Source organism: Tachysurus vachellii, chromosome 23 (genome assembly GCF_030014155.1).
Source record: "Tachysurus vachellii isolate PV-2020 chromosome 23, HZAU_Pvac_v1, whole genome shotgun sequence".
NCBI lineage: Eukaryota > Metazoa > Chordata > Actinopteri > Siluriformes > Bagridae > Tachysurus > Tachysurus vachellii.
This window is the reverse complement of record NC_083482.1, coordinates 1,775,203-1,798,824: the sequence shown is the minus strand read 5'-3', so window position 1 is coordinate 1,798,824 and position 23,622 is coordinate 1,775,203. Positions and strand designations below refer to the sequence as shown.

Below are 23,622 nucleotides of genomic sequence, written 5' to 3'. Positions count from 1 at the left end.
ACTGAATGCAGCTCCACAGACACTGAGAACATTTCTGAGACAGTCAGTAATCATGTCAGTAGACTATTAGAGAGATCAGAATAACAGATCTCAATACATTCTCAAAGTACATCTTAAATAAAACATAAAGGGCCCTTTGTCTGTTTTAAATATGTTGTGAATGACTAAAATTTGTAGTGTAATAGGGAATATTTCTAGAAAATCTTCTGATTCAGTAAAACATTATTTTTGATTTTGTTTCCATATAATAAATGAGAAAAGTTTGTATAGTGTTGTGCTTTAATCATTCATCTAGATTTGTGTAGCTTGATCTATACAATACAGTTTATTATATTATATTATATTATATTATATTATATTATATATACTGCAATAAATCATGTTTTTTTTCTATTAGTTGATCAAAGTGGAAAACTATAACAGGAATAAACAGTAATAAAGTGTTGTTGTTGCAGTACCGCATGCCGACACTAGATGTCTCTCCTCAGTCACCGTGTCCTCACCTGCGGCAGGTACCGCAGCGCTAGGCTCAAGGCTAATCAAGTCAAGGCACTTATTTCCAGGGATTTCAGAACAGCGTAACAGATATTGCGTCATCGGGTAGGCGTGGCCTATTTGATAATCTAACTCTAACCATAACCGTAGTTTTTGGTTGTTTATTTGTTTTCTAAAATAAATCTACCTGTATGACTGTTTTGTCCTTCGTATAATGCTGGTTTTTTTTTTTGAAAGAGGTCGTTTTTCCAAGACCCCCGGAAACACGCCCACTTTACGTCGTGGTAACGAAACCCCTGGAATTTAGTGAATGCCGAGGGGAACATGATTAGTTCTGCATTGGACAGGAAAATTGCATGTAAGACAGAAATGGGCTTATAGCAGGGCTCCCAAGTTTTGAGTTCATCTTAGAGTGATCTATATTGGGGAGGGGCTTATGGAGGGGCGTGGTTTGGTGTGGAAAAAATACAAACACAAAATCCTTGCATTAGCAGAAATGTATTAAGTATATATTGATTGTCAAAATATTCGGTATCTGTACAGAATTTCTTGGTAGATTTACATTACATTTAATTTTCACAAACATTTTACAGAAATAGGATTAACATGTGATTAACATGTTCACAGATTAACATGTGATTAACATGTTCACAGATTAACATGTGATTAACATGTTCACAGATTAACATGTGATTAACATGTTCACAGATTAACATGTGATTAACATGTTCACAGATTAACATGTGATTAACATGTTCACAGATTAACATGTGATTAACATGTTCACAGATTAACATGTGATTAACATGTTCACAGATTAACATGTGATTGACATGTTCACAGATTAACATGTGATTAACATGTTCACAGATTAACATGTGATTAACATGTTCACAGATTAACATGTGATTAACATGTTCACAGATTAACATGTGCTCTATTGTAAGTGCTGGTGGCTGATTTTGCAGCCTTAATCATTGATTTGGATGCAGCTCCCACTTGAACCCTGACACTTTAGATAACATCCTATAACATAAAATTCAAATTTATCCATACTGACACCACCACCAGTCAAATATCTGGACATGATTGATGAGTTGTGATTGATATAAATAAAATCACTTTAATATGGGATGTCGTTGACATGACATTCTGTTCTTAGAAAACAATAATTAACATTAACTACTAGGCATGTCCAGATCTTTGTCATCTGGAAATGCTTTTGTACTGTTTTTTATGATAAAGTTATGTAAAATAACTGCTCAGTGCTGCAAAACAAACAACTCTGCTAACGCTAACTTAATTCTATATAAACTATATAACACATAGGCCTATTAGTTACTAGTCTAAACTGGGCGGAGACACGGAGCGCCCTGTAACTCACTGACCTTCCTGCGTTCACAATTCACACGGTGCAGATGGGAGGGAGAACGGCTGATTACACAGTTTATGGGAATAAATTGTGTATTTCCCTCAAAATTGTCACAAAAAACTCTCTACACTGTCTGTCTGGTCTCTCTGTGATTTTTTTTTCCCTCACTGCTGCACGAGTCTGCGTGAGAATTGAGTCAATTGCGTGAGTCTCACGCTGAATGCGTGAGAATTGGCAACCTTGGCTTATAGATGTAAAAATCCTGCATTCAACTCTAAATAGGAGAAATCCATTCAAATGGTGAATTAAGGTAAGAAAGTATTTTTTTTTAATGACAAAATACTGATTTTTAGGCAGATGGGCTGGTTTGACTTTTTCAGACACTGCTGACCTCCTGACATTTCCCTGTTGATGAGAGAGGACAGACAGACTGGTGTGATCTGGAAATAAGTTAATCAACAAGTCATTGTGTTAGAACCAGAAATAAAATAAAGTAAAATAAAACCAGGATTTTTCGGCGATTCAGTACATTTTTCTTTATTGGAAATTCTCTCTGCGCACCACAGAAACCATTATACATGATTTGAGAAGGTCAATGAGAAGCAAAACTGTTATGGACATGGAGAAGTCATGTAAAACATCCTCTTTAACTTCTGTTTAATTTATATTTTATAAACATAATTATTTTTTATTTCTAACAATCATAGTAAGTATTGATCAACCATCCAGGCAAAGTAAAGCAAGGAGGAAATGTTTGTGTGACGTAAAGAGAAATAAAGTTACATTCACAAGGACATTTTCTTTTCATTAGATGCTCCTCTTATATCCATTCCATAACTGCACAAAAGGTAAACTTTAAATACGGTGTTTAAGCTGTGGGACATTCTGAAGTAATCATACACAAACTTTCTGTGAAGGCAAGTTGGAATGATTCCTCATTGAAGTAACATTTAGCTGGAATTCATGTCAGCAAAGTTTCAGCAGAATCTAGAGTGATTTTACTCATTTACAAAAATAGGACAAATGCACAGGTTTGTGAATTCGGAGATGGAATAAAATCATGGTGTCAACAGGGAAAAAAGTACTTAAATTTGACCTGTGATTGTACATAAATTTGTGTATGCTATGAATTTCCTGTTTTCTGACAGCCACCAAAATGTCCTTGTGAACAAAAAACAGTAAAGATACTTCCTTTTTAATACATTCATTCATTCATTCATTCATTCATTCATTTTCTACCGCTTATCCGAACTTCTCGGGTCACAGGGAGCCTGTGCCTATCTCAGGCGTCATCAGGGATCAAGGCAGGATACACCCTGGACGGAGTGCCAACCCATCGCAGGGCACACACACACACACACACACACTCTCATTCACTCACACACTACGGACAATTTTCCAGAGATGCCAATCAACCTACCATGCATGTCTTTGGACCGGGGGAGGAAACCGGAGTACCCGGAGGAAACCCCCGAGGCACGGGGAGAACATGCAAACTCCATACACACAAGGCGGAGGCGGGAATCGAACCCCCAACCCTGGAGGCATGAGGCAAACGTGCTAACCACTAAGCCACCATGCCCCCCTCCTTTTTAATACAATTTAATAAAATGAGATATTTTAATCGTTTGATTGGCTAAAGTGATTAAAGAGTCCAAACTGAGTTCAGGTGGATCCTGTTTGCTTTAACGATCTAACGATTTAGTAGTACAAAACTGCACATGACACTTGAACAGTCTGTTCTGTTGTTAGCTACTGTCCATATTTTTGGACTAAATAGCTAGCAGTTTCTTTCCTATTATTAAAAGTTGCGCTCGTGTTACTTGTGTATAAATATTGAGACGCTGACAGACTGATTTGAAATTAAATAATGAATATGAGATTAGCGGAAGTGAAACAAACCCATTAGGGGAAAGACAGAAGTCCTGAGTCGATGCCTTCCATTTTCACTTGTTTGATCAGGATCACATGTTGTAGTTACTACCAAAATTGATCTAATCCATCTGTGAGCACCAGTATTTACACAGATCAGTTTTCACGTTCCTGATGTGTCCGGATGTGTTTCGACACACTGTACAGCCGTTTACATTTACAACTGTAAGAAATTACAGAAATTGCACCCAAATTCCACTCCGAGGTACACATCTAAAAGAGCTCATTCCTAAAAAGGTTTAAGTATCATAAGGTAATACGTTTAGGACTCTAAACGTATAAACTTGATTCAATTATAAACATGGGAACGGCAGCAGGACATTAAGCATCACCACGAACAAAGGGTCTACGTGACTGCGATTACCATTTAAAGTGACCACTTGGTTGATAACAATTGTAACAGTACCAAGACAAGGTGTACGTGACCATGATTAACATTTAGAGACAATCAGCTAGACAACAAGGTGTAGCCCAGCCATTTGGGAGACATTCAATTCTTACACTCAACACACATTCAAAGCGGAACTTCATTTAAATTACCAAAAGGGAAAACTGTATAAAATGCTTGAGCAGGATTTGCTCTGGGTTCTTATTGACTCCGATGAACCCAAAGTACGTCAGGTATTTTGTCACTGCTATGCTGGAATAAACTTCTTGTTCTTCATTAAGATCTTCACCATCATCGTCTTATTTTTACACTACGCATTTTTTATTTCTTACACAACATTTAATGTTTGTTTAAATATCTGTTCTGATTTGTCAGCAGCGTGGTCTGGAATGTTTTATTACTCTTATACCACTTATATAACAGTTTCTAATGACTGAGAGTAATGATCTATTAATGAATGATACATCACACATTCTAAGTGGTTACTGGTACATTTAATGTTGTGATATGTGCAGAAAAAGTAATGTTTTTATGTTATAGTTATAGTAGATAGAAATGTCCACACATCAACCTCTAAACCAGACAGAGAGAGAGAGAGAGAGAGAGAGAGAGAGAGAGAGAGAGAGAGAGAGCAAAAATTCCACCGTCTTTAGACTTTCTGTGTCAGGAAACACAATGTGCAAATGGTACTGGAGACTCCTTCCATAAATGTAATTATCTGTCACCTTACAGAATACTTCACTACATCAACAATTTTTCCAGAAGTAAACCATGCTGGGGAATACGGAGAATTAATCAACACCTCCTGACCAATCAGGATCAAGAATTCGACATGGTCATTTGCTCTCGTCTCAACAGCAGAAGTCAAGTGGGCGGAGCTTCCACTGTACTTTTTATACTCGGTTTGAGCCAAAGTAGCAGTTGACGGAAGAATGTTTTTGTGCAGGGGCAGTGGGGTAGGAAAGCAGGGGGGCAGGAGTCAGAAGGGCAGGATGGCAGTGGGCTGAGGGGTAGGAGGGCAGTGAACCCTGAGCAGTAGCGCCCTCACCAGGTTAACATGGGTTCGATTGTACAACATATATGAGGTCATGTCTTTAGGTCTGTCGTTCTACACGAGCGAAAATAAACATATTTCGTTAACAATTAAAATTGTTAGTGAACATTCCCTTTATGTGTCCTCTTGCGTGTGCGGTTCTGCGTATGCGCGTTAAACACAACCAGGCTTCCGCCTTGACGTAATCCGTATTAGAATAAGAATCAGAATCAGAATCAGAATCAGCTTTATTGCCAGGCATGTTTTCACATGCGAGGAATTTGTTTTAGTGACAGAAGCTCCACAGTGTAACAGACTGACATATATTCGCCTAGTTGATTTTGTTCGTTTCCTAAACAACACTTTTAATAATGTTCTACATCATGAACTGGAGGTATGTATAGAATACAGGTGACCAATTTAAGGCGCTCATTTAGTTAACAAACAATTATAAGGCCTTTTTCGGGACTGCAGGTGAAGCTAGCTAGTAGCTGTATGCTAGCTAAATGATGTGGCCGTTTATTATCAAAATTATCTCCTTAAAATGGCCTTTTCTGTCAGCAAATTGACGCGTTCCGTCTGTTAAACGTTTCTTGGTTGTATAAAATAGAGTAAATAAATGAAACTGATGTCCTGAGGTTCAGTCCGTGGTGTTTTACAGACTTAGACAAAACAAACGGAATAAATAAGTAGTCACCGCGTCAAGCACGTAGTTATGGAGACGTGCATGAGACTCCAGCACGTGCGTGAGGATTAGAACTGCCTCACAGCTGGAGTTACTGAGGTTCAAGTTTATATTCAACCTCAACCTCGAACCGCCCACATAAAACAAGAGCTTATCTGCAGAACGAGTCCAAACAGGTCGTTTAAACTCTCTTTTTGCTTTCATGGACTATGGGAAAGGCAGGATGTTAGTGAGAACATTATCATGGGGCAGTTAATAATAAACGACTTAAAGCTGTTTAAGGTGTGGCACATTGTGCTATTGTCACATGGTAAAGCTAACTGAGAGGCTAAAATCTTAACAGACTGTAAGGAAGAACATGTTATGAAGTAAACAGGGTTTAATATGTGCCTGAAATCACGATTAATGTTGTACAGATTTTGGAGATGTTCTTGTTTTAAAATTTTAGGATTTCTCAATTCTAAGAAAATGAAATGTTCCCTTAACTAGTTTTGTCCTTGAACAATTAAACTTTATCATATGTGTAACATTATTTAATAGAAATAAATTGTGCTCAAAAGTTTGCCTACTTTGGGAGAAATTGCAAGGTGTACCTTTTTTATTAAAGACAAAAATGTATTTTATTTCTTATAGGACTCAAGTTAATATGTAAGGCACAACAGAATGACAGAATCAAGCAAAAAATAAAAAGGAAATAATCCCTGTTCAAAAGTTTGCATGCCTTTAGTTCTTAATATGGTGTATTTCCCCCTTTAGCATCAATGATAGCATGCAGCCTTTTGTAATAATTGTGCATGAGGTCCTTATTTCTCTCAGGTGGTTGAGCTGCTTCTTCTTCATGGCAAAATGCTTCCGGTGACTGTCAAGTTTTGTTTTTTTTCTTTAAAAATATGCACGTTTGAAATCTCCCCAAAGTGGCTGAATGATCTTGAGGTCAGGAGACTTTTTCTGCTTTAGTCGTTGGAGGGACAACCTTGTCTTTTAATTTGGATCATTATCATGTTGGAACATCTAAGATCATCCCATGTGCAGCTTTTGTGATCTAGAATGCAAATTGTCTGCCAGTATTTTTTGATAACATGCTGCATTCATCTTACCATCAGTTTCTTCTCACTTCCCTGTACCCCTGGAGCTCACACAGCCCCAAAACATCAGAGATCCACCACCATGCTTTACAGAGGGGATGGAGTACTTTTTACTGTAGGCCTTGTTGACTCCTCTCCAAACATAATGTTTATGGTTGTGACTATAAAGTTCAGTTTTGGTCTTATCACTCCACATAACTCCAGAAGCTGTGAGTCTTGTCTAGATGCTATCTGGTGTACTGAAGGTGGGTCTTTTTGTGCCATGGGAGCAGTAATCTTTCTCCTGGTAACTCGACCATGCAGGTCATTTGTGTTCAAGTCCCTCCTTATTGTGCTCCTTGAAACAAGAACACCACTTTTTCCCAGAGCAGCCTGTTTGTGGGATTTTTTTTGTCTCCTGGACAATTTTTCTGACAATTTTTCATTTTTCTGGAAATTGTAAATAAAAGAGGAAAAGTCAGCTCGCCAGTATGGCAGTTTTTTGGATATTATAACTAGGGCTGAAACGATTCCTCGAGTAACTCGATTACAAAATTGTTCGAGGCAAATTTCTCTGCCTCGAAGCCTCTTATGTAGAATCGGAAGGAGACGCGAGGAGTTAGCGGTCTTTTGATTTGAGAACGCGTGTTAGTGCGGTCTGCAAAATGGAAGGGCGCGATAACAATGTCAATGAGCAAAGAGAAGAAACAAACAGGAGAAAACGACAGAAAATGTCCAGGTTTTGGGACCCTATCAGAGCGTCTGTTTTCAGCAGCAGGAAACATTTCTTCGACGCGCAGGGCAAGCCTCAATTCTGAGCATGTTGATACCTTTTTTCATTGCAATCACATGCTCCTTTAAAGACTTTTAAAGCACACACGTTGAGAGAGAGAGAGAGAGAGAGAGAGAGAGAGAGAGAGACTTTTCTATTCTGATTAATATATATATATATATATGCTTAAAGCACTCAGTGTGAAACCATGCATGGCCTCTAGGTCCAAGTTCCTGGCCATGTTTTTTGCCTCTGAAATACCACAAAGCATTCCAAATTAGACAGTAAAGGTTTGTTATGCCTGAGCTGTAGATTTTGAATCTTTTAGTTCTGAAAGTTATGTGACTTAAAGGCAGTATTTTTGTATTATTATTACTATTTATTTTAATGTATGCCTTAGTTTTGATACTTTTAAAAAAGTAATTTGAAAATAATTAATAATTTTTGTTTTTGCATCTCAGAAAAGGGTTCATTTAAAGCCCAGAATATTTGGCACTTAAATGTACTTAATTCTTCTCACTCAACTTTATCATTGTTCACAGTACAAGTACAGACAGAGAAACAATGGGTAATATCTAAATGTTTATTTGTGATAGAAAATATTGTTGTATGCATTGCATACTATGCATTTAAAAAATAAAAGTTTTTCTAAAAAGGAAACTAATCAGTTGTTCATTTTAAGAGACCCGTCTTATTTTCTCTTGTATATTTAATATTGCTCTTTAATTAAGCAAAAACACATTTTATCAGATTACTCAATTAATTGGGGGCGGGGCGGCGCTTCTTTGTGAGATAGACCACAGACTCTGTACTACATTTAACAATTATTTATTTAACACTAAACATAAAATTTAAAAAACATATAATAATAAATAAGAAAGTGCAAAACAACATTCAAAATTTTGCGGACACACGTTTTATCAACTGGCTAGTTATCCTCCAGACAGTGACAACCACGTCTTTCTCTCATTTCGGCCGTGTGGCGCGTAATATGTAATAAATGTAATATATTTTTCACCTGGTAATTATTTTAAATGGGTCACAAAAATATCAATAATTATCGATATCGACCGATATGAAACACTGATATCGTGATACAGTTTTTGGCCATATCGCCCAGCCCTAGTACAGACACTAATTACAATGAGTCACTGGTGTGGAAACTTCCCTTTAATAGCCATTTAAACCTCTGTGTGTCGACCTGCGTGTTTATAAAATGGCCAAACATTCAAGCCTATGTAAACTTTTCATCAGGGTTTCAGTTATCTTTAGGGTTTAAAAAGGAGTCAAACAACTATGTGATAATTAATGACTTCAAGTGACCACGATCCTTAAATAAGAAATCATTATTTTACATAACCGGTCTTATTTTTCAAATAAAATAAACAAACGTTTAACAATTTCCTTCAGGGTATGCAAACATTTGAGCACATTTCATTGGGACTTTAAAAACTTTATTTGCATTCTTTGTGCAAAATTGGTGATTTTCATATTAGTTTCTCAAACTGAATAATACGAACCACTGTATGGAAACAGCTTTAACAGTAGCTTGTGCTGTTATCATAAGATAAATGAATCCTGCTATTTCTCTTTTCCTTTTCCACAGATGTTTATTATTCTTCATGGTCCATCTGCTGATACACAATGGTGAGAGATTAACACACCTCTGAAAAACTGTCTGACTTCATTGATGATACACAATCCAGCAGGAAGTGGAGGGAACTGGTTACTAGTAGATTTCACCTACATTTAATTTCTTGTGTATTTGTGTTGTACTTTCAGTGTTGGTGCAGAGCATTGAGACTCGTGAAGCCATCGTAGGTCATACAGTCATCTTACCATGTTCCATCAAAAGCACTCTAGAGGGTGGGGATGTGTTTTGGCGAGATGAAAAACAAGCCACGCTGGTTGATTTTGTCAAGGGTAAAGAAGATTTTTCTGAGCAGAGCCCAGAATACAGAGGCAGAGTTCAAACTTTTCAAACTGAGATTGCAAATGGAAACTTCTCCATCAAGCTGAGTAATGTGACGCTCTATGACTCGGGAGATTACACCTGTCATCTCCCCCCTGGACCTGTTCAGAGTGTAAAACTGAGTGTTAAAGGTTAGTGTCATCTTTTCAATAGCACACAGATATGTAGAGTGTTTTGATTTTTAAAGACAGTGTTAATCCAACCAGACCTTTTAATGTTAATGATTATTATGATGACGTCTAAGCGTGGAGCTGTGGTGTAAAAATAGTTTATTGAATTGGTTTAAGGCAGAGAAGGTAAACAGACTGTGTGCAAAATTAATCAAAATGAGGATGGCAATAGTTTGGGACAGTTTATAATATAGTAGTAAACAAAAGTAGTGATTATTTTTATTTATTTTAGTTATTCATTTATTTATTTTTTACCTGGCCTATGTGTCTGAATTGTCATACAGATCAAAATCAGATTTATTGGCCAAGTGTGTTGACACACACAAGGAATTTGGTTCCAGCAGTTTGTGACTCTCAAAAGTACACACATAAATAACACTGTACTATACAAACTATACAAGAAAACAATGCAGACGATGGGATACAATATAGACAGAATGAGTATAAAATGTGAATATAGAATGAATAAAATGTATAAAATATGAATATAGAATATGAACGATCAGTTATGTACATAGTGTTGGAGTGAAAATAAGAATATTGTGTAATATTATGCTTTTAGTACAATATACAGCAGCAGTAGTGTGTAATATATACAGATGATGTGATGACTGACAGTCCTGATAATGCAGCTCTTATAGATATGAAGCAGTGAATATAATTATGGTGAGGTGTTAATCAGGGTGATTGTCTGGGGAAACAAACTGTTCCTGTGTCTGGTAGTTTTAGTAAGTAAAGTTCTGTAGTGCCCGAGAGAAGGGAGGAGCTGAAAGAGGTTGCGTCCAGGGTGTGAAGGGTCAGTAGTGATTTTTCCTGCCCAGTTTCTGGCTCTTGCGTCATACAAGTCCTGGGGGGTGGGCAGGGGGGGGGCACCAGTTATTTTTTCTGCTGTTTTTACTGTGCGTTGCAGTCTGTTCCTGTCCTGTTTAGTTGCTGCACCAAACCAGATGGTGATGGATGTGAACAGGACAGATTCAATGACTGCAGTGTAGAACAGCATCAACAGCTCCTGTGGCAGACCAAACTGCCTTAATTGGCGTAGAAAGTAGATCCTCTGCTGGGCCTTTTTGATGATGGAGTTTATGTTGCACTCCCATTTCAGTTTTTGGGAAATGGTAGTGCCCAGAAACTTGAAGGCCTCCACAGATGACACCGGGCTGTTAGATATTGTGAAGGGGAGTAGTGTTGAGGGGTCTTTCCTAAAGTCCACAATCATCTCATACTGAAGATCACCGATTGGACAAATGATTACACGTTTTTTACAATTTAAAAAATTTTAGCTAGTCCAGATTTCGGTTAGTGACAAGGCACATTGTCTCCACACCGCTTTTATTTGTTTAACCAGAAATGTCTCCATCTTCCAGTCTCAGAAAGTACAACAGTGTAAAAGAAAAGAACAGTGTAAGAGTAAAACAATGTATGTGGTTTAACAATTCACCTTAAAGTTAAAATCGTTTGCAGAATGAACTCATCTCAATGTCATCTGATAGTACAGAGTTTGAAGTATAAAAAATACTAATGAACACACAAAACATGCTAATCTAATATAAAGATGGGCATCATGTCCCACAACAAAGATGTATATTATACCATTTACCTGGTCATCAGTTACAGAATAAATAAATGACCTGTTCAGTTAAAGCTAAAGTCACGACTCCTTTAACTGCTTTAAATAAGACTCTTACTTCCTTTTTTGACTTGTCATCTCTTGCCCTTGTCTCAATGCCAAGTTCCCTCCAGTCTATAGTAGTGTATGCTGTGTGTCGTGTGTGTACAAATCTCCTGTTAATCCTTCTTCATTATAAGGATGAATGTTTTACAAATGTTTTTCCCACCAGGTTTAATAACCCAGTCTCTCACACTGCAGGGTCAATATACAATGTTACTAAAACCTTTACTCACTTCTGCTTTTCTCTTTCACTTACACATACAGAAGCACCAAAAAATGGTGACATCACAATAAGAGTAAGCAGCTTGTTCCTGCTGGGGTTCAGTCTGCTGTACAGTTTGGTCTTTTGAAGACAACATGAAGCTCAACATGTATGTAAATGCTGTGAGGAGGTCATTAGGCAAACCTTCATACAAAACAGAAAAGGTTTGTATGGTTTGCATGAAGGCCAAAGTACATTCTGTCATCAGCTGCTGTTGTTTTTCTGTTGCTCAGTACATCAGTGTTTCTTTCTTTTTCCTTTTTTTTAAATTGTTTTATTGTTCATGCCCAATACTTTTGCGGTGCCTTTTGTTAATTTTTCCACTTTTCTCATCTTCAAAATGACCAGAGATTCTCCTGTCTTTGTTATTTATGTATTTTACAAAGAGGAGCAAACATGTTGGATCTTGTTTACACATCCATCCCCCCTGCATACTCTCAGCATTCTTCACAAGCATCCCTCAGAATCCTAATGAAAAGCAGGATTTGAACAGCTCTACCGGCTCAGGAACACCACCACTCTGAGCACTGGAGCCCCTCAAGGCTGTGTGACTAGTCCAATGTTGTTCACATTTCTGACTCAATGTCCAGCTCAAACCACACCATCAAGTTTGGCCCAACAGTAAACAGCATTGTCTAGAGCCAGCAGCCTGTCTCGGTATGTTGACAAAACGAGTGACCTCCTCCATTGAGATTGTGTGTAAATTAAAGTGTTTTAAGCTTAAAGAAACAAAGCCATAATGTAAGACTTTGGCACCACTAGGGATGCACATTAATTGAAATGGTTTCCTGTAACCAATGTCCATTAGATACATACAGTATTGTTCAAAATAATAGCAGTACAATGTGACTAATCAGAATAATCCAGGGTTTTAGTATATTTTTTATTGCTATGTGGCAAACATGTTACCAGTAGGTGCAGTAGATTATCAGAAAACAAACAAGACCCAGCATTCATGATATGCACACTCGTAAGGCTGTGCAATTGTGCAATTAGTTGAAAGGGGTGTGTTTTAAAAAATAGCAGAGTGGCATCAATTTCGTGAAAAAACAGGTGTGAATCATGTTGTCCCTATTTAAAGATGAAGCCAGCACTTGTTGAACATGCATTTGAAAGCCTGAGGAAAATGTTCAAGACATTGTTCAGAAGAACAGCCTACTTTGATTAAAAAGTGGATTGGATAATAGAAACCCTATAAAGAGGTGCAAAAAATTATATGCTGTTCAGCTAAAATGATCTCCAATGCCTTAAAATGGAGAGCAAAACCAGAGAGACGTGGAAGAAAACGGAAGACAACCATCAAAATGGATCGAAGAATAACCAGAATGGCAAAGGCTCGGCCAATGATCAGCTCCAGGATGATCAAAGACAAGTCTGGAGTTACCTGTAAGTACTGTGACAGTTAGAAGACGTCTGTGTGAAGCTAATCTATTTTCAAGAATCCCCCGCAGAGTCCCTCTGTTAAAAAAAGGCATGTGCAGAAGAGGTTACAATTTGCCAAAGAACACATCAACTGGCCTAAAGAGAAATGGAGGAACATTTTGTGGACTGATGAGAGTACAATTGTTCTTTTTGGGTCCAAGGGCCACAGACAGTTTGTGAGACGACCCCCAAACTCTGAATTCAAGCCACAGTAGACAGTGAAAACAGTGAAGCATGGTGGTGCAAGCATCATGATATGGGCATGTTTCTCCTACTATGGTGTTGGGCCTATTTATCGCATACCAGGGATCATGGATCAGTTTGCATGTCAAAATACTTGAAGAGGTCATGTTGCCTTATGCTGAAGAGGACATGCCCTTGAAATGGTTGTTTCAACAAGACAATGACCCCCAACACACTAGTAAATGAGCAAAGTCTTTGTTATGGAGTGGCCAGCACAATCCCCGCACCTTAATCCAATCGAGAACTTGTGGGGTGATACCACAAATGCTGTTTCTGAAGCAAAACCAAGAAATGTAAATGAATTGTGGAATGTTGTTAAAGAACCATGGAGTGGAATAACAGCTGAGAGGTGCCACAAGTTGGTTGACTCCATGCCACACAGATGTGAAGCAGTTTTAAAAAACTGTGGTCATACAACTAAATATTAGTTTAGTGATTCACAGGATTGCTAAATCCTATAAATAAAAACGTTTGTACAAAATAGTTTTGAGTTTGTACAGTCAACGGCAGACACTGCTATTTTTTTAAACACACTCCTTGCAACTAATTGCCCAAGTGCACAGCCTTAAGAGCGTGCAAATCATGAATGCTGGGTCTTGTTTGTTTTCTGAGAATCTACTGCACCTACTGGTAACTTGTTTGCCATGTAGCAATAAAAAATATACTAAAAACCTGGATTATTCTGATTAGTCACATTGTACTGCTATTATTTTGAACAATACTTTAACATCTTAAACATTTGAACTTGTCATATCCCTTCCCCTATGGCTGAGAAATGTTAGGGTTCAGTACATTCACAACCCTCAGTACTCTTACCAGATCCATTCTGCTTTTAAAATGCAAACCATATCTCCTGATAAAATGCTATTAATGCATGCCTTTCTTCCTTTCTTTTATCTGCTTCACCTTCACTGTCATCAGAAATCAGAAAACCAGATAGTCCATACTGCATTTCTTTATTTAACAAACTAGATTCAATTGTAAACAAAAAATGTCAAAGACTGAATCCTTTATAGTAATTTATAGTAATTTAACACAAGTTCTGTCCGTTGAAATGTGGATTATTAAAGATTAAAATGCCACTACATGTCGCAGTTTGGAAATGTTTTTTGCTGTGTATGATGTGAATGTGGATGTGAATGGCTATTACAAAATCTGTTTGTCTTCCTTGTGTAAAAAGGTACAAGGTGAATGCAGAAGATCTGGTTACACCCACAACACTACTTTTAAACACATGCAATGAAACATCACACAAACTTTGACAACCTCCAGTTTTTTTTTAAAGAAAAGCAAACAAGTCGAATGCTTCAGCATATAACACCATAATCCATATTGTGTGTGAACAATATATACAAAATGTTGATCTTCATTAAGTCCTCATTCACAATTCCATACTGTACCTCCGAGTCTGTGATGGAGACAGACGAGCTCAAACTTAATCAGTACAGCTTTCTCACTAAAATTAGCTTGTTCTTAAGTATTGCTTTTATACAACAGTTTTATAAATGAGAAATTAATAATATAGAGCGACTGACAGTTCTGACACCTTGTGGCCAAATGTAATAAAAATAGATCTCAAGGAAGTCACACACACTGATCGTCCTGTCACCTAGCTGGCTAGCACACAGTATTTTGTGTATTTTCATTAAAGATCTCTGCTGAAACTGGTTTCTATTCTAACTTTTTATCTTCAGCTGTCAGAAGTCTGAGTAATGTATTGTCTTCCATGTCCTCTGATGATGTTGCTAACTCTGCTGAAGTAACTGCTGTAGTTTCTAGAAACCAGGACTGATTTTAAGTGTATACATTTAAATAAATAAAAAAGACAAGTAGTAAAGGATAATAAACTCAGAGACACAACCCTGATCAGAGGCAAGTAGCAGGTCATTAACCACTTTAACCAGTGCTGCCCGTGTCCTAGAGGCCTAAATCCTGTCTGATGCATTTCATGAATGTTATTGCTGTGTAGGTCTGAACATAACCGCTGTGTTAAAACCTTTTCTAGGATTTTTGCAATAAAGGAAGTTTTTTATGTTGGTCTGTAGTTAGATATTTGTAGAAAGACCACCTCAGGGTTTGATTTTCACTCACAGTGGTTGTAAAGGGTGTTTACCCTTCCTGACAGCTTAAACCAATTTTCCTCTGGACTTTATCAACAAGGTGTTTCCACACACACACACACACACACACACACACACACACACACACACACACACACACACACACACACAGCTGTTGCTCACTCATTGTTTTTGTTTTTTCACCACATTCTGTATATGTTCTAGATATGTCTGAAAATCCATGGTGCCCATTTGGCCCTAACTGCCATGCCACAATACAAGTCGCAGAGATCAGACTTCCTCTGATGTTTAATGTGAACATTACCTGTAGATCTTGACCTTCATCTGTATGACTTTATGTATTGTGCTGCTGCCACATGACTTAAAAAGTTGATGGCGAGTGTGTAGCAACTATATAAAGATTAAACATAAAAAGAATAAAACTTGCAATTGTTTATTGTTTATATAAGGAACATAGCACTGAATCGGTCATTAATAGTAACTGATTATAATTTTCAGGCCATTGAGTGTACACATTTTGGGTGAGTGTGTCTTCAAGTGTTGTGTCTTCAAGCATCTGCTGCTGTTAGAGAACATGACTGTACACCTTCTGGTCTGGGAATCTAACTGTGATGTCATACATGAATTAATCTGACATTAATGTGACTGATGTTAGAGTGAGTTTTGAAGTGGGGATGAGGGAGGAAAAGAGTAGCTGTGGTTATAACTATATTGTAGACTTCCGCACACTTCTGCATCTGAACTTGAACAGAAGTGTTTCCTGACTTAAACACACTTACTGCAGTGTGTCTCGAGCGTCTGGACATCGTTCATCTGTCAGCATGAGGATCTTAGTGCTTCAGTTTTGTGAGTAGATTCACAAGTTTCTGATTAAATTGTGTAACTTTTCACTGCATAATTTTGTCTTACTGATTTTCTGTAAATTATTCTAATCTGACATCTTGTGTGTGTTTGTGTTTCCTGATCAGATCTACTTGTGTTCTGTGGAGCTGCTGAATTTTTCACAGAGAAGTCTGTAGATTTGGGACAAAATGTGACTCTAAAGTGTGAAGTGTCTGTACATGATGTGTACTGGTTCCTGATGAAGGTGTCAGAACCTCCAGTGTTTATATTACGCTCTTACTCCCGTATTTCCCTGGCAGCAGATTACAGTAACACAACCTTCAACAAGAGATTCTCACTGCAGTATAACAGCAGTTTATTTATACACAATATCAGTACTAATGAATTAGGAGTCTATTATTGTATTCATACTCAAAAAGGTTCACCTCCAAACATCAGCCGTGGAATCAGACTTTACATCCACAGTCACTCAGCTGGTGAGTTTATTTAAAGTAAAATTCTCTGAATATTCTCTAATAACTATGTTGAACAGTTTTTGGTTTGAAGTGACTGTTGTTTTATTTTAATTCTAATGTATAAATGGTCCGTTTGTGTTACACATTTATTTTGAGACATGCCAAGAACTTGAATTTCTTCTATCAGTATGTAGATCTAAAATGCTAGTATTTTTTTTTTTTTTTTAGATAAATTTTTATTTACAATTAAACTGTAAATAACTCTGTATTTTCTAAGTTGTTATATTTATTATTACTGCTCATTTGAATGTTTCCTTCAATCTAAACATTTACTTCTAAAGTTGTGTCTAAAAAGCCTAAACCTTCAACCATGTCTGATATAAAACATGTGGATAATAAAGTGAGTCGTTTGTTTAATTACCAAACTCTGTCCTTTTCAGAGAATCAGACATGTAACACTGAGTGTCTGCAGAATCAGACAGGCGGCGTATCTACAGGATCCGAGGTCCAGACGAGTCTCATCATCTCAGTAATAATGAACTGTGTTCTGGTCATTACAGGTGTCACAGGTGGGTTTTATTTACAGTGTATCCTGGTGACATACTAACCAGATATTCAGATATATTTTAGTGGAAATGCGATGTTTTAATGATATATTTTAATTATATTTATTTAGTTATATTTATTGTGCAGAATAAACCTCATGTACACAGTAACTACAGCTGATATTTGATCTCATTATTGTAAATTAAGTATAATTTTAAACAGTTAAATACCCCCTTAAGTCTACCCCAGGATTTATTTACTACAGTTTTGACACTATCTAAACTAACATAATAATAATAATAATAATAATAATAATAATAATAATAATAATAATAATAATAATTCATTCATTCACTCACTCACTCATTTTCTACCGCTTATCCGAACTACCTCGGGTCACGGGGAGCCTGTGCCTATCTCAGGTGTCATTGGGCATCAAGGCCGGATACACCCTGGACGGAGTGCCAACCCATCGCAGGGCACACACACTCACGCACTCACACACTACGGACAATTTGTCCAGAGATACCAATCAACCTACCATGCATGTCTTTGGACCGGGGGAGGAAACCGGAGTACCCGGAGGAAACCCCCGAGGCACAGGGAGAACATGCAAACTCCACACACACAAGGCGGAGGCGGGAATCGAACCCCCAACCCTGGAGGTGTGAGGCGAACGTGATAACCACTAAGCCACCGTGCCCCCCAATAAAAATACTAATAATAATAATAATAATAATAATTCTTTATCCAGGGGAAAATAGAAGACATATTAATCACATTAACATTTCAGTTGTGTTTTCTATAATTTATTATTGTTATTAAAACACAGGCCTCGTTAATGAGCTGCCGATTATCTCTGGGTTCATTCTGTATTTTTCTGTGTTAGTTTTTACAGTTCAGCGCTGCAGAAGATCTCCAAAAACTCAGACACAACCTCCTGGTTCATCACAGCAGCAACAAGACAACGGCAACCCCGTGGTAAGTCCCACGTGCCACAGTTGCATCGTGCCACAGACATGTTCATATGTGTGAGTGTGTTAAAGTTAAAACGTCTTCAATGGTCTTCAATAACCCCGAAGAATTTTCGCTCAAAAAGCAAAATATATCTTTATACTGTATACTTATAGACAAAACACACACTAATAAAGTGTATTTGTGCTTTAAAATAGAATTAATTTCAATAAACAGGCTAAACAAACTTATCTGTTCTGAACTTTGACCTTCTAGCTCTCTCTATTCAAATGAAACATTTTACACGGTGCCATAAACACCACATATAATGTCACATATGCTTGATCTGTCACTATGCTTATTGTATTTATAAGTCATTTTGGATAAAATTGTCTGCTGAATGATCAATATGGATGTAGTATTGTTGTGCGGATGTGTACCACTGCACTGCGGCTGTGTACAGAGTAGCGTGACTGTACCAGTGTGTACATAATACCTCACTTTTATGTTTTCTTTTTTTTACACTGCGCAGTACTCTGAGGTGCAGTTCCCTGTGACGACCAAACCCACCAGGACGTCTGACCAGAACTGCACGTACGCTCTTGTAAAACAGCGAACACATGACCCCGGCATGACCCCGGTGTGACCCCACAGACTACACATTTCATCACACTGTAGAAAGTGAAACGTTCTGATCATTTCTGGTGCACTCATGCTGCCAAGTGGGTGGAAACTTCTCCATTCCAGCTAACCGCCATGAGTCCTGTGCATCTATATATAACCTGCAGAATCAGTGTTCTAGATTTAACAAGTAAATGTAGTGGAACTCATTTAATCATATGATGATTTTTTTTTTTTTTTTGCATTAACTGGAAAAGCTGAGGGGGCACAGTGGCTTAGTGGTTAGCACGTTCGCCTCACACCTCCAGGGTCGGGGTTCGATTCCCGCCTCCACCTTGTGTGTGTGGAGTTTGCATGTTCTCCCCGTGCCTCGGGGGTTTCCTCCGGGTACTCCGGTTTCCTCCCCCGGTCCAAAGACATGCATGGTAGGTTGATTGGCATCTCTGGAAAATTGTCCCTAGTGTGTGATTGCCTGAGTGAATGAGAGTGTGTGTGTGTGTGTGCCCTGCGATGGGTTGGCACTCCGTCCAGGGTGTATCCTGCCTTGATGCCCGATGACGCCTGAGATAGGCACAGGCTCCCCGTGACCCGAGGTAGTTCGGATAAGCGGTAGAAGATGAATGAATGAATGAATGGAAAAGCTGAAATCTAAGATGAAAAATCCTTTGGCTCTTTGCTACATTTATGTAAATTTAAGCGAAATAAACTGTTATAAAATACCTTTAGCTCAGCTGAGCTGTTTGTGTTGTGAGTTTTTACAAACATCTCCCTCTCATTATTGATCAAAACACACATGCTTTAAAAATTTGACTAAAAAAGTTCCTCAAAACTCAATTCCCACTTTTACTCCAAAAAAACCTTTCCTTTGGTGTCTGATGGAGCTACATACAGACACTCAGACAATCAGTGATTGAAGAGTGCAACGTTATATGAGCGGCCATCTTGGAAGTCAGAAATGTGGGGCAGGGGCAGTCAGAAATGTGAAGGGGGCATCATGTGTACACATCATGTTCGAGCACTGTTTTTTTCCCCTGTGCTTAGAACTACAGTGTGGGGCTGGGCTTTACGTAGGGGTCTGTCAGACAACGGTAATTTGTCTTTAGTCTGTCAAATTCAGCGGACGTGGACTCATCGCTGTGCTCGTTGTAACTGAAAAAACGCTGCAGCTTCTTCAAAGTCTTTCCACTCCGTGACCGTGCTGAAGTCCGACACGACACTACGTAAGGCTACGTCTTCACCAGGGCCGTGCACAGGGGGGTGGCCGGGTGGCCAGAGCCACTGCCCCTCTGCCCTCATCGACTGAGGTGCCATTGTTCCCCACCCCCACCCAACCCAACCCAACCCAACCCAACCCCCACCCCAACCAAAGCATTCCGATAATCCGCTCCAGGTTTTCCAGGTCTCTCCGCACGCCGCAAGCGCAGCATCACTCACAGTAAGTGTCTGCGGCGCTCTCTTGAAACTAGGACTGAACACGACACGAAAGTTCACGAGTTCACGAAAGCTGTCGCATTAACAGGTAGGCTATGCAAGACAGTGGTTGAATCTGCGAAATTTTTTTTTGTATTTATGTCGGTAATGTTTTGCTCTTGATCTTCTACTTGTGCTAACAACTTGTACAACATGTGGGGGATGTGGTAGCCTAGTGGTTAAGGTGCTGGGCTACCAATCAGAAGGTTGTGAGTTCGATTCCTACGTCCACCAAGCTGCCACTGCTGGGCCCCTGAGCAAGGCCCTTAGCCCTCAATTGCTCAGTTGTATAAACAAATGAGATAAAATGTAAGTCGCTCTGGATAAGGGCGTCTGCTAAATGCTGTAAATGTAATGTAACATAATCACATTCTTAGAATTAGCTGTTTGTCTAATCAAATGATTGTTCTCTCGATCAGATCTACATTTTCTGTTGTTACAGCAAATAGTTTCTGTTATTATCACCAATGTGTAATTGTGAATCATAAAAAAATTTGGTTATCAAGATCTTTCAGGACATGGAACCAAATAAAAAAGTGTTGCTGTAAATGGAACAGGTAAATATATAAAAATGTAAAACAGCAAATAGTTTCTGTTATCAGCAATGTGTAATTATGTTCTATCAAACCATCTACAATAAAGTCTAAAATGTATTTGAGCGCGTGCTATCTTCTCTTTTAATCGTACATTTTGTAATAACTGGATAATTTGTGTTAACAAGCAACCACCCCCTTAGTGCCCCCTTTTTTGGTTTAGGCCACTGCCCCTCAAAATGTCTGTGCACGGCCCTGGTCTTGACTCATTTGCATACGGACGGTGATTGGATGTTTACCGAGGGCTCAGGGGAGGTGTGTGTGTGTGTGTGTGTGTGTGTGTGTGTGTGTGTGTGTGTGTGTGTGTGTGTGTGTGTGTGTGTGTGTGTGTGTGTGTGTGTGTGTGTGTGTGTGCGTGCGTGCGCTGCAGCCTGTGAATGAATACACACAGGGGTAGGGACAGAGACATGAGGGAAATCTAATACCAGAGATGGGGGACTCGAGTCATATGACTTGACTCGAGTCAGACTTAAGTCGCAAATTTGAGACTTGCTTGACAAATATTAAAAAAAGACTCGACTTGACTTTGACTTGACATTCATGACTTGAGACTTGACTCGGACTCGAGTTAAATGACTCGAAATAACTTGTTTTTTGTTTTTGTTTGATCTTTTTTGTCTATTTTGTTTTTAAATCTGTTTTTAAACGCACACAAGATCGTAATCTAACCACGTGACACAGCAGGCAAGCAGAGGGAGCGCGCGCACTAACTAATAAACCTTAACAGTCGTGACGAAACATGGAAGGCGCTACAACAAAAATTATTAAGTTCAGGTACCGGGATTTTGTGCAAGATGAGAAGAGAAGAGCAGCAGAATGCGACCACATCGTTCACAATGGAGTGACAAAGTTCTATCAAATTAATTTATTAGTAAGTGCAATGTAGTGTAAATGTTTGGTCACTGTTTATGTGGAAATGTCAGCTGTTATACAATAACACTTATAATTGGTCTTCAGTGTTAGGCTTTGTGTGAAAAGTGTATGGATCGTTTATGGGGATGTACATATATATATAAGAAACATATATATAAATATAAAAAACTTCAGAGTTGCAAGCACAGCCATATTCTTGTCTCGCATGCACACACACACACACACACACACACACACACACACATTCAATTTAAAGGGACAGTTCACCTAAAAATAAAAAAAATCTTTTATCCAAACCATTTATGAGCCCCATTCACTTCTATAGTATTCTTTTTTTCCCCACTATGGAAGTGAATTGGGCTCATGAATGGTTTGGTAACAAACAGTCCTCAAAATATCTACAAAGAAATTTATACAGGTTTGTAACATCATGAGGGTGAGAAAAAGACAACAGAATTTTCATTTTTAGGTGAACTATCCCTTTAATATTAATAAATTACACTCACTTCAATCATCTCTCTCTCTCTCTCTCTCTCTCTCTCTCTCTCTCTCTCTCTCTCTCTCTCCAATAGTTAATTCACTTCAAGGTTTGTGTGATTCAATAATTTACGTTTTTTGGTTGACGTGATTGATTGTTGTTGTTATTCTGTTGTTAAAAAGGAAGGATCTAATTTAAGGATGTGTTCATGTCCCATTAAAAGGGAAAAAAAAAAAATTTGGTTGCAAAGAAACCATTGTACTTTTATATATATATACTTTCCCATGGTCTTCTGCCATGTTTGAGGCATATTGAAACTTTTCATGCTTTTATGTTGGCCTTATTTCAGTTACATTTACATCTTATTCTTTGTAGTTTATTCATTTTTAGATTTTTATTGTATTTACAACTCCCCTGTATGTGGACACCTTTTAAAAATAAATGCATATAATCATTTTTGTTGCAAATAAAACTCATAGTAAATATTAAATCCATAAATACTGTAGATTTAATTTTGTTTAATATATACATTTAATTAAATCATCAAACATCTGTATGACTTGCCAGTGACTTGCTTGACTCAAGCTACGACTTGACTTGCTTGACATAAAGCAGTGACTTGACTTGACTTGACTCACAAAAAATGACTCAGACTTGAAGGTTAAGACTTGAGACTTACTTGTGACTTGCACATGTGACTTACTCCCACCTCTGTCTAATACCGTATTGTGTAGTGTAGTGACGCAGATCATTTTATCAACTTGTAATATATTCATTTTGTGAGTATATTAACATGTGCTTTCTCAACATTTCAAATTTTTGATTTGAGGGGGCAAGACATTTATTTGCCCCTGCGTAGATCCGGCCTCGCTGTGATACAGATGTTAGTGCTGTCATGAAAGAAATCACTGTTTTTCTTGTCTGTGGTTTTGCACCTCGAGCATTAGGTGAGAACCGAGTGACACAAAGGTACACAGGAAACAGCAGCAAGAGCTTTTAGTCCATGTGAGATTTGTGGGTAAAACACGTCGAGTCTCATATAAAGTTATTCTTAGACTCACACTTTATGAGCCAGAACACAATCGTCTAAAGCACCAGTGTCAAGCTGTTCAACCACAAACATGTCTATAGTGAGTGAGAGAGAGTGTGTGTGTGTGTGTGAGAGAGAGAGAGAGAGAATTCTCAATATGGCAAAGGTGAAGTTTTTGTGCATTAACACACGGAGCATG

The 23,622-nt window shown here is 38.1% G+C and overlaps 2 protein-coding genes across 5 annotated transcripts; both read left to right on the top strand.

The window, feature by feature from the left end:
- The first annotated feature begins 5,567 nt into the window (after nt 1-5,567).
- Nucleotides 5,568-12,487, top strand: LOC132839057 (butyrophilin-like protein 10). Of its 3 annotated transcripts, XM_060859819.1 has the most exons (5): nt 5,568-5,614; nt 9,348-9,388; nt 9,524-9,844; nt 11,817-11,923; nt 12,201-12,487. In XM_060859819.1, the coding sequence occupies exons 1-4, from the start codon at nt 5,592-5,594 to the stop codon at nt 11,900-11,902; spliced, it is 471 nt and encodes a 156-aa protein (XP_060715802.1). In that variant the 5' UTR covers nt 5,568-5,591; the 3' UTR covers nt 11,903-11,923; nt 12,201-12,487. The 3 variants fall into 3 exon arrangements, with proteins under 3 accessions (XP_060715802.1, XP_060715800.1, XP_060715801.1); XM_060859817.1 differs by lacking the exon at nt 5,568-5,614 and having other exon boundaries at nt 8,873-9,388; XM_060859818.1 differs by lacking the exons at nt 5,568-5,614; nt 12,201-12,487 and having other exon boundaries at nt 8,873-9,388; nt 11,817-11,939.
- Nucleotides 12,488-16,126: 3,639 nt separating this feature from the next.
- On the top strand, nt 16,127-19,674 carry LOC132838820 (uncharacterized). Of its 2 annotated transcripts, none has more exons than XM_060859415.1 (5): nt 16,127-16,406; nt 16,529-16,879; nt 17,299-17,418; nt 18,294-18,385; nt 18,891-19,674. In XM_060859415.1, exons 1-5 carry the CDS (start codon nt 16,382-16,384, stop codon nt 19,002-19,004), a joined length of 702 nt encoding a protein of 233 aa, XP_060715398.1. In that variant the 5' UTR covers nt 16,127-16,381; the 3' UTR covers nt 19,005-19,674. The 2 variants fall into 2 exon arrangements, with proteins under 2 accessions (XP_060715398.1, XP_060715397.1); XM_060859414.1 differs by having other exon boundaries at nt 17,299-17,427.
- The last annotated feature ends 3,948 nt before the right edge of the window (nt 19,675-23,622 follow it).

Coding starts and splice junctions, on each gene's coding strand:
- LOC132839057 (XM_060859817.1), top strand. CDS start 9,313: ATGAATCCTGCTATTTCTCTTTTCCTTTTCCACAGATGTTTATTATTC. Junction 9,389..9,523: donor CCATCTGCTGATACACAATG/GTGAGAGATTAA, acceptor TTGTACTTTCAG/TGTTGGTGCAGAGCATTGAG. Junction 9,845..11,816: donor TGTAAAACTGAGTGTTAAAG/GTTAGTGTCATC, acceptor TTACACATACAG/AAGCACCAAAAAATGGTGAC.
- LOC132838820 (XM_060859414.1), top strand. CDS start 16,382: ATGAGGATCTTAGTGCTTCAGTTTT. Junction 17,428..18,293: donor GGTCATTACAGGTGTCACAG/GTGGGTTTTATT, acceptor TTTCTGTGTTAG/TTTTTACAGTTCAGCGCTGC. Junction 18,386..18,890: donor AAGACAACGGCAACCCCGTG/GTAAGTCCCACG, acceptor TACACTGCGCAG/TACTCTGAGGTGCAGTTCCC.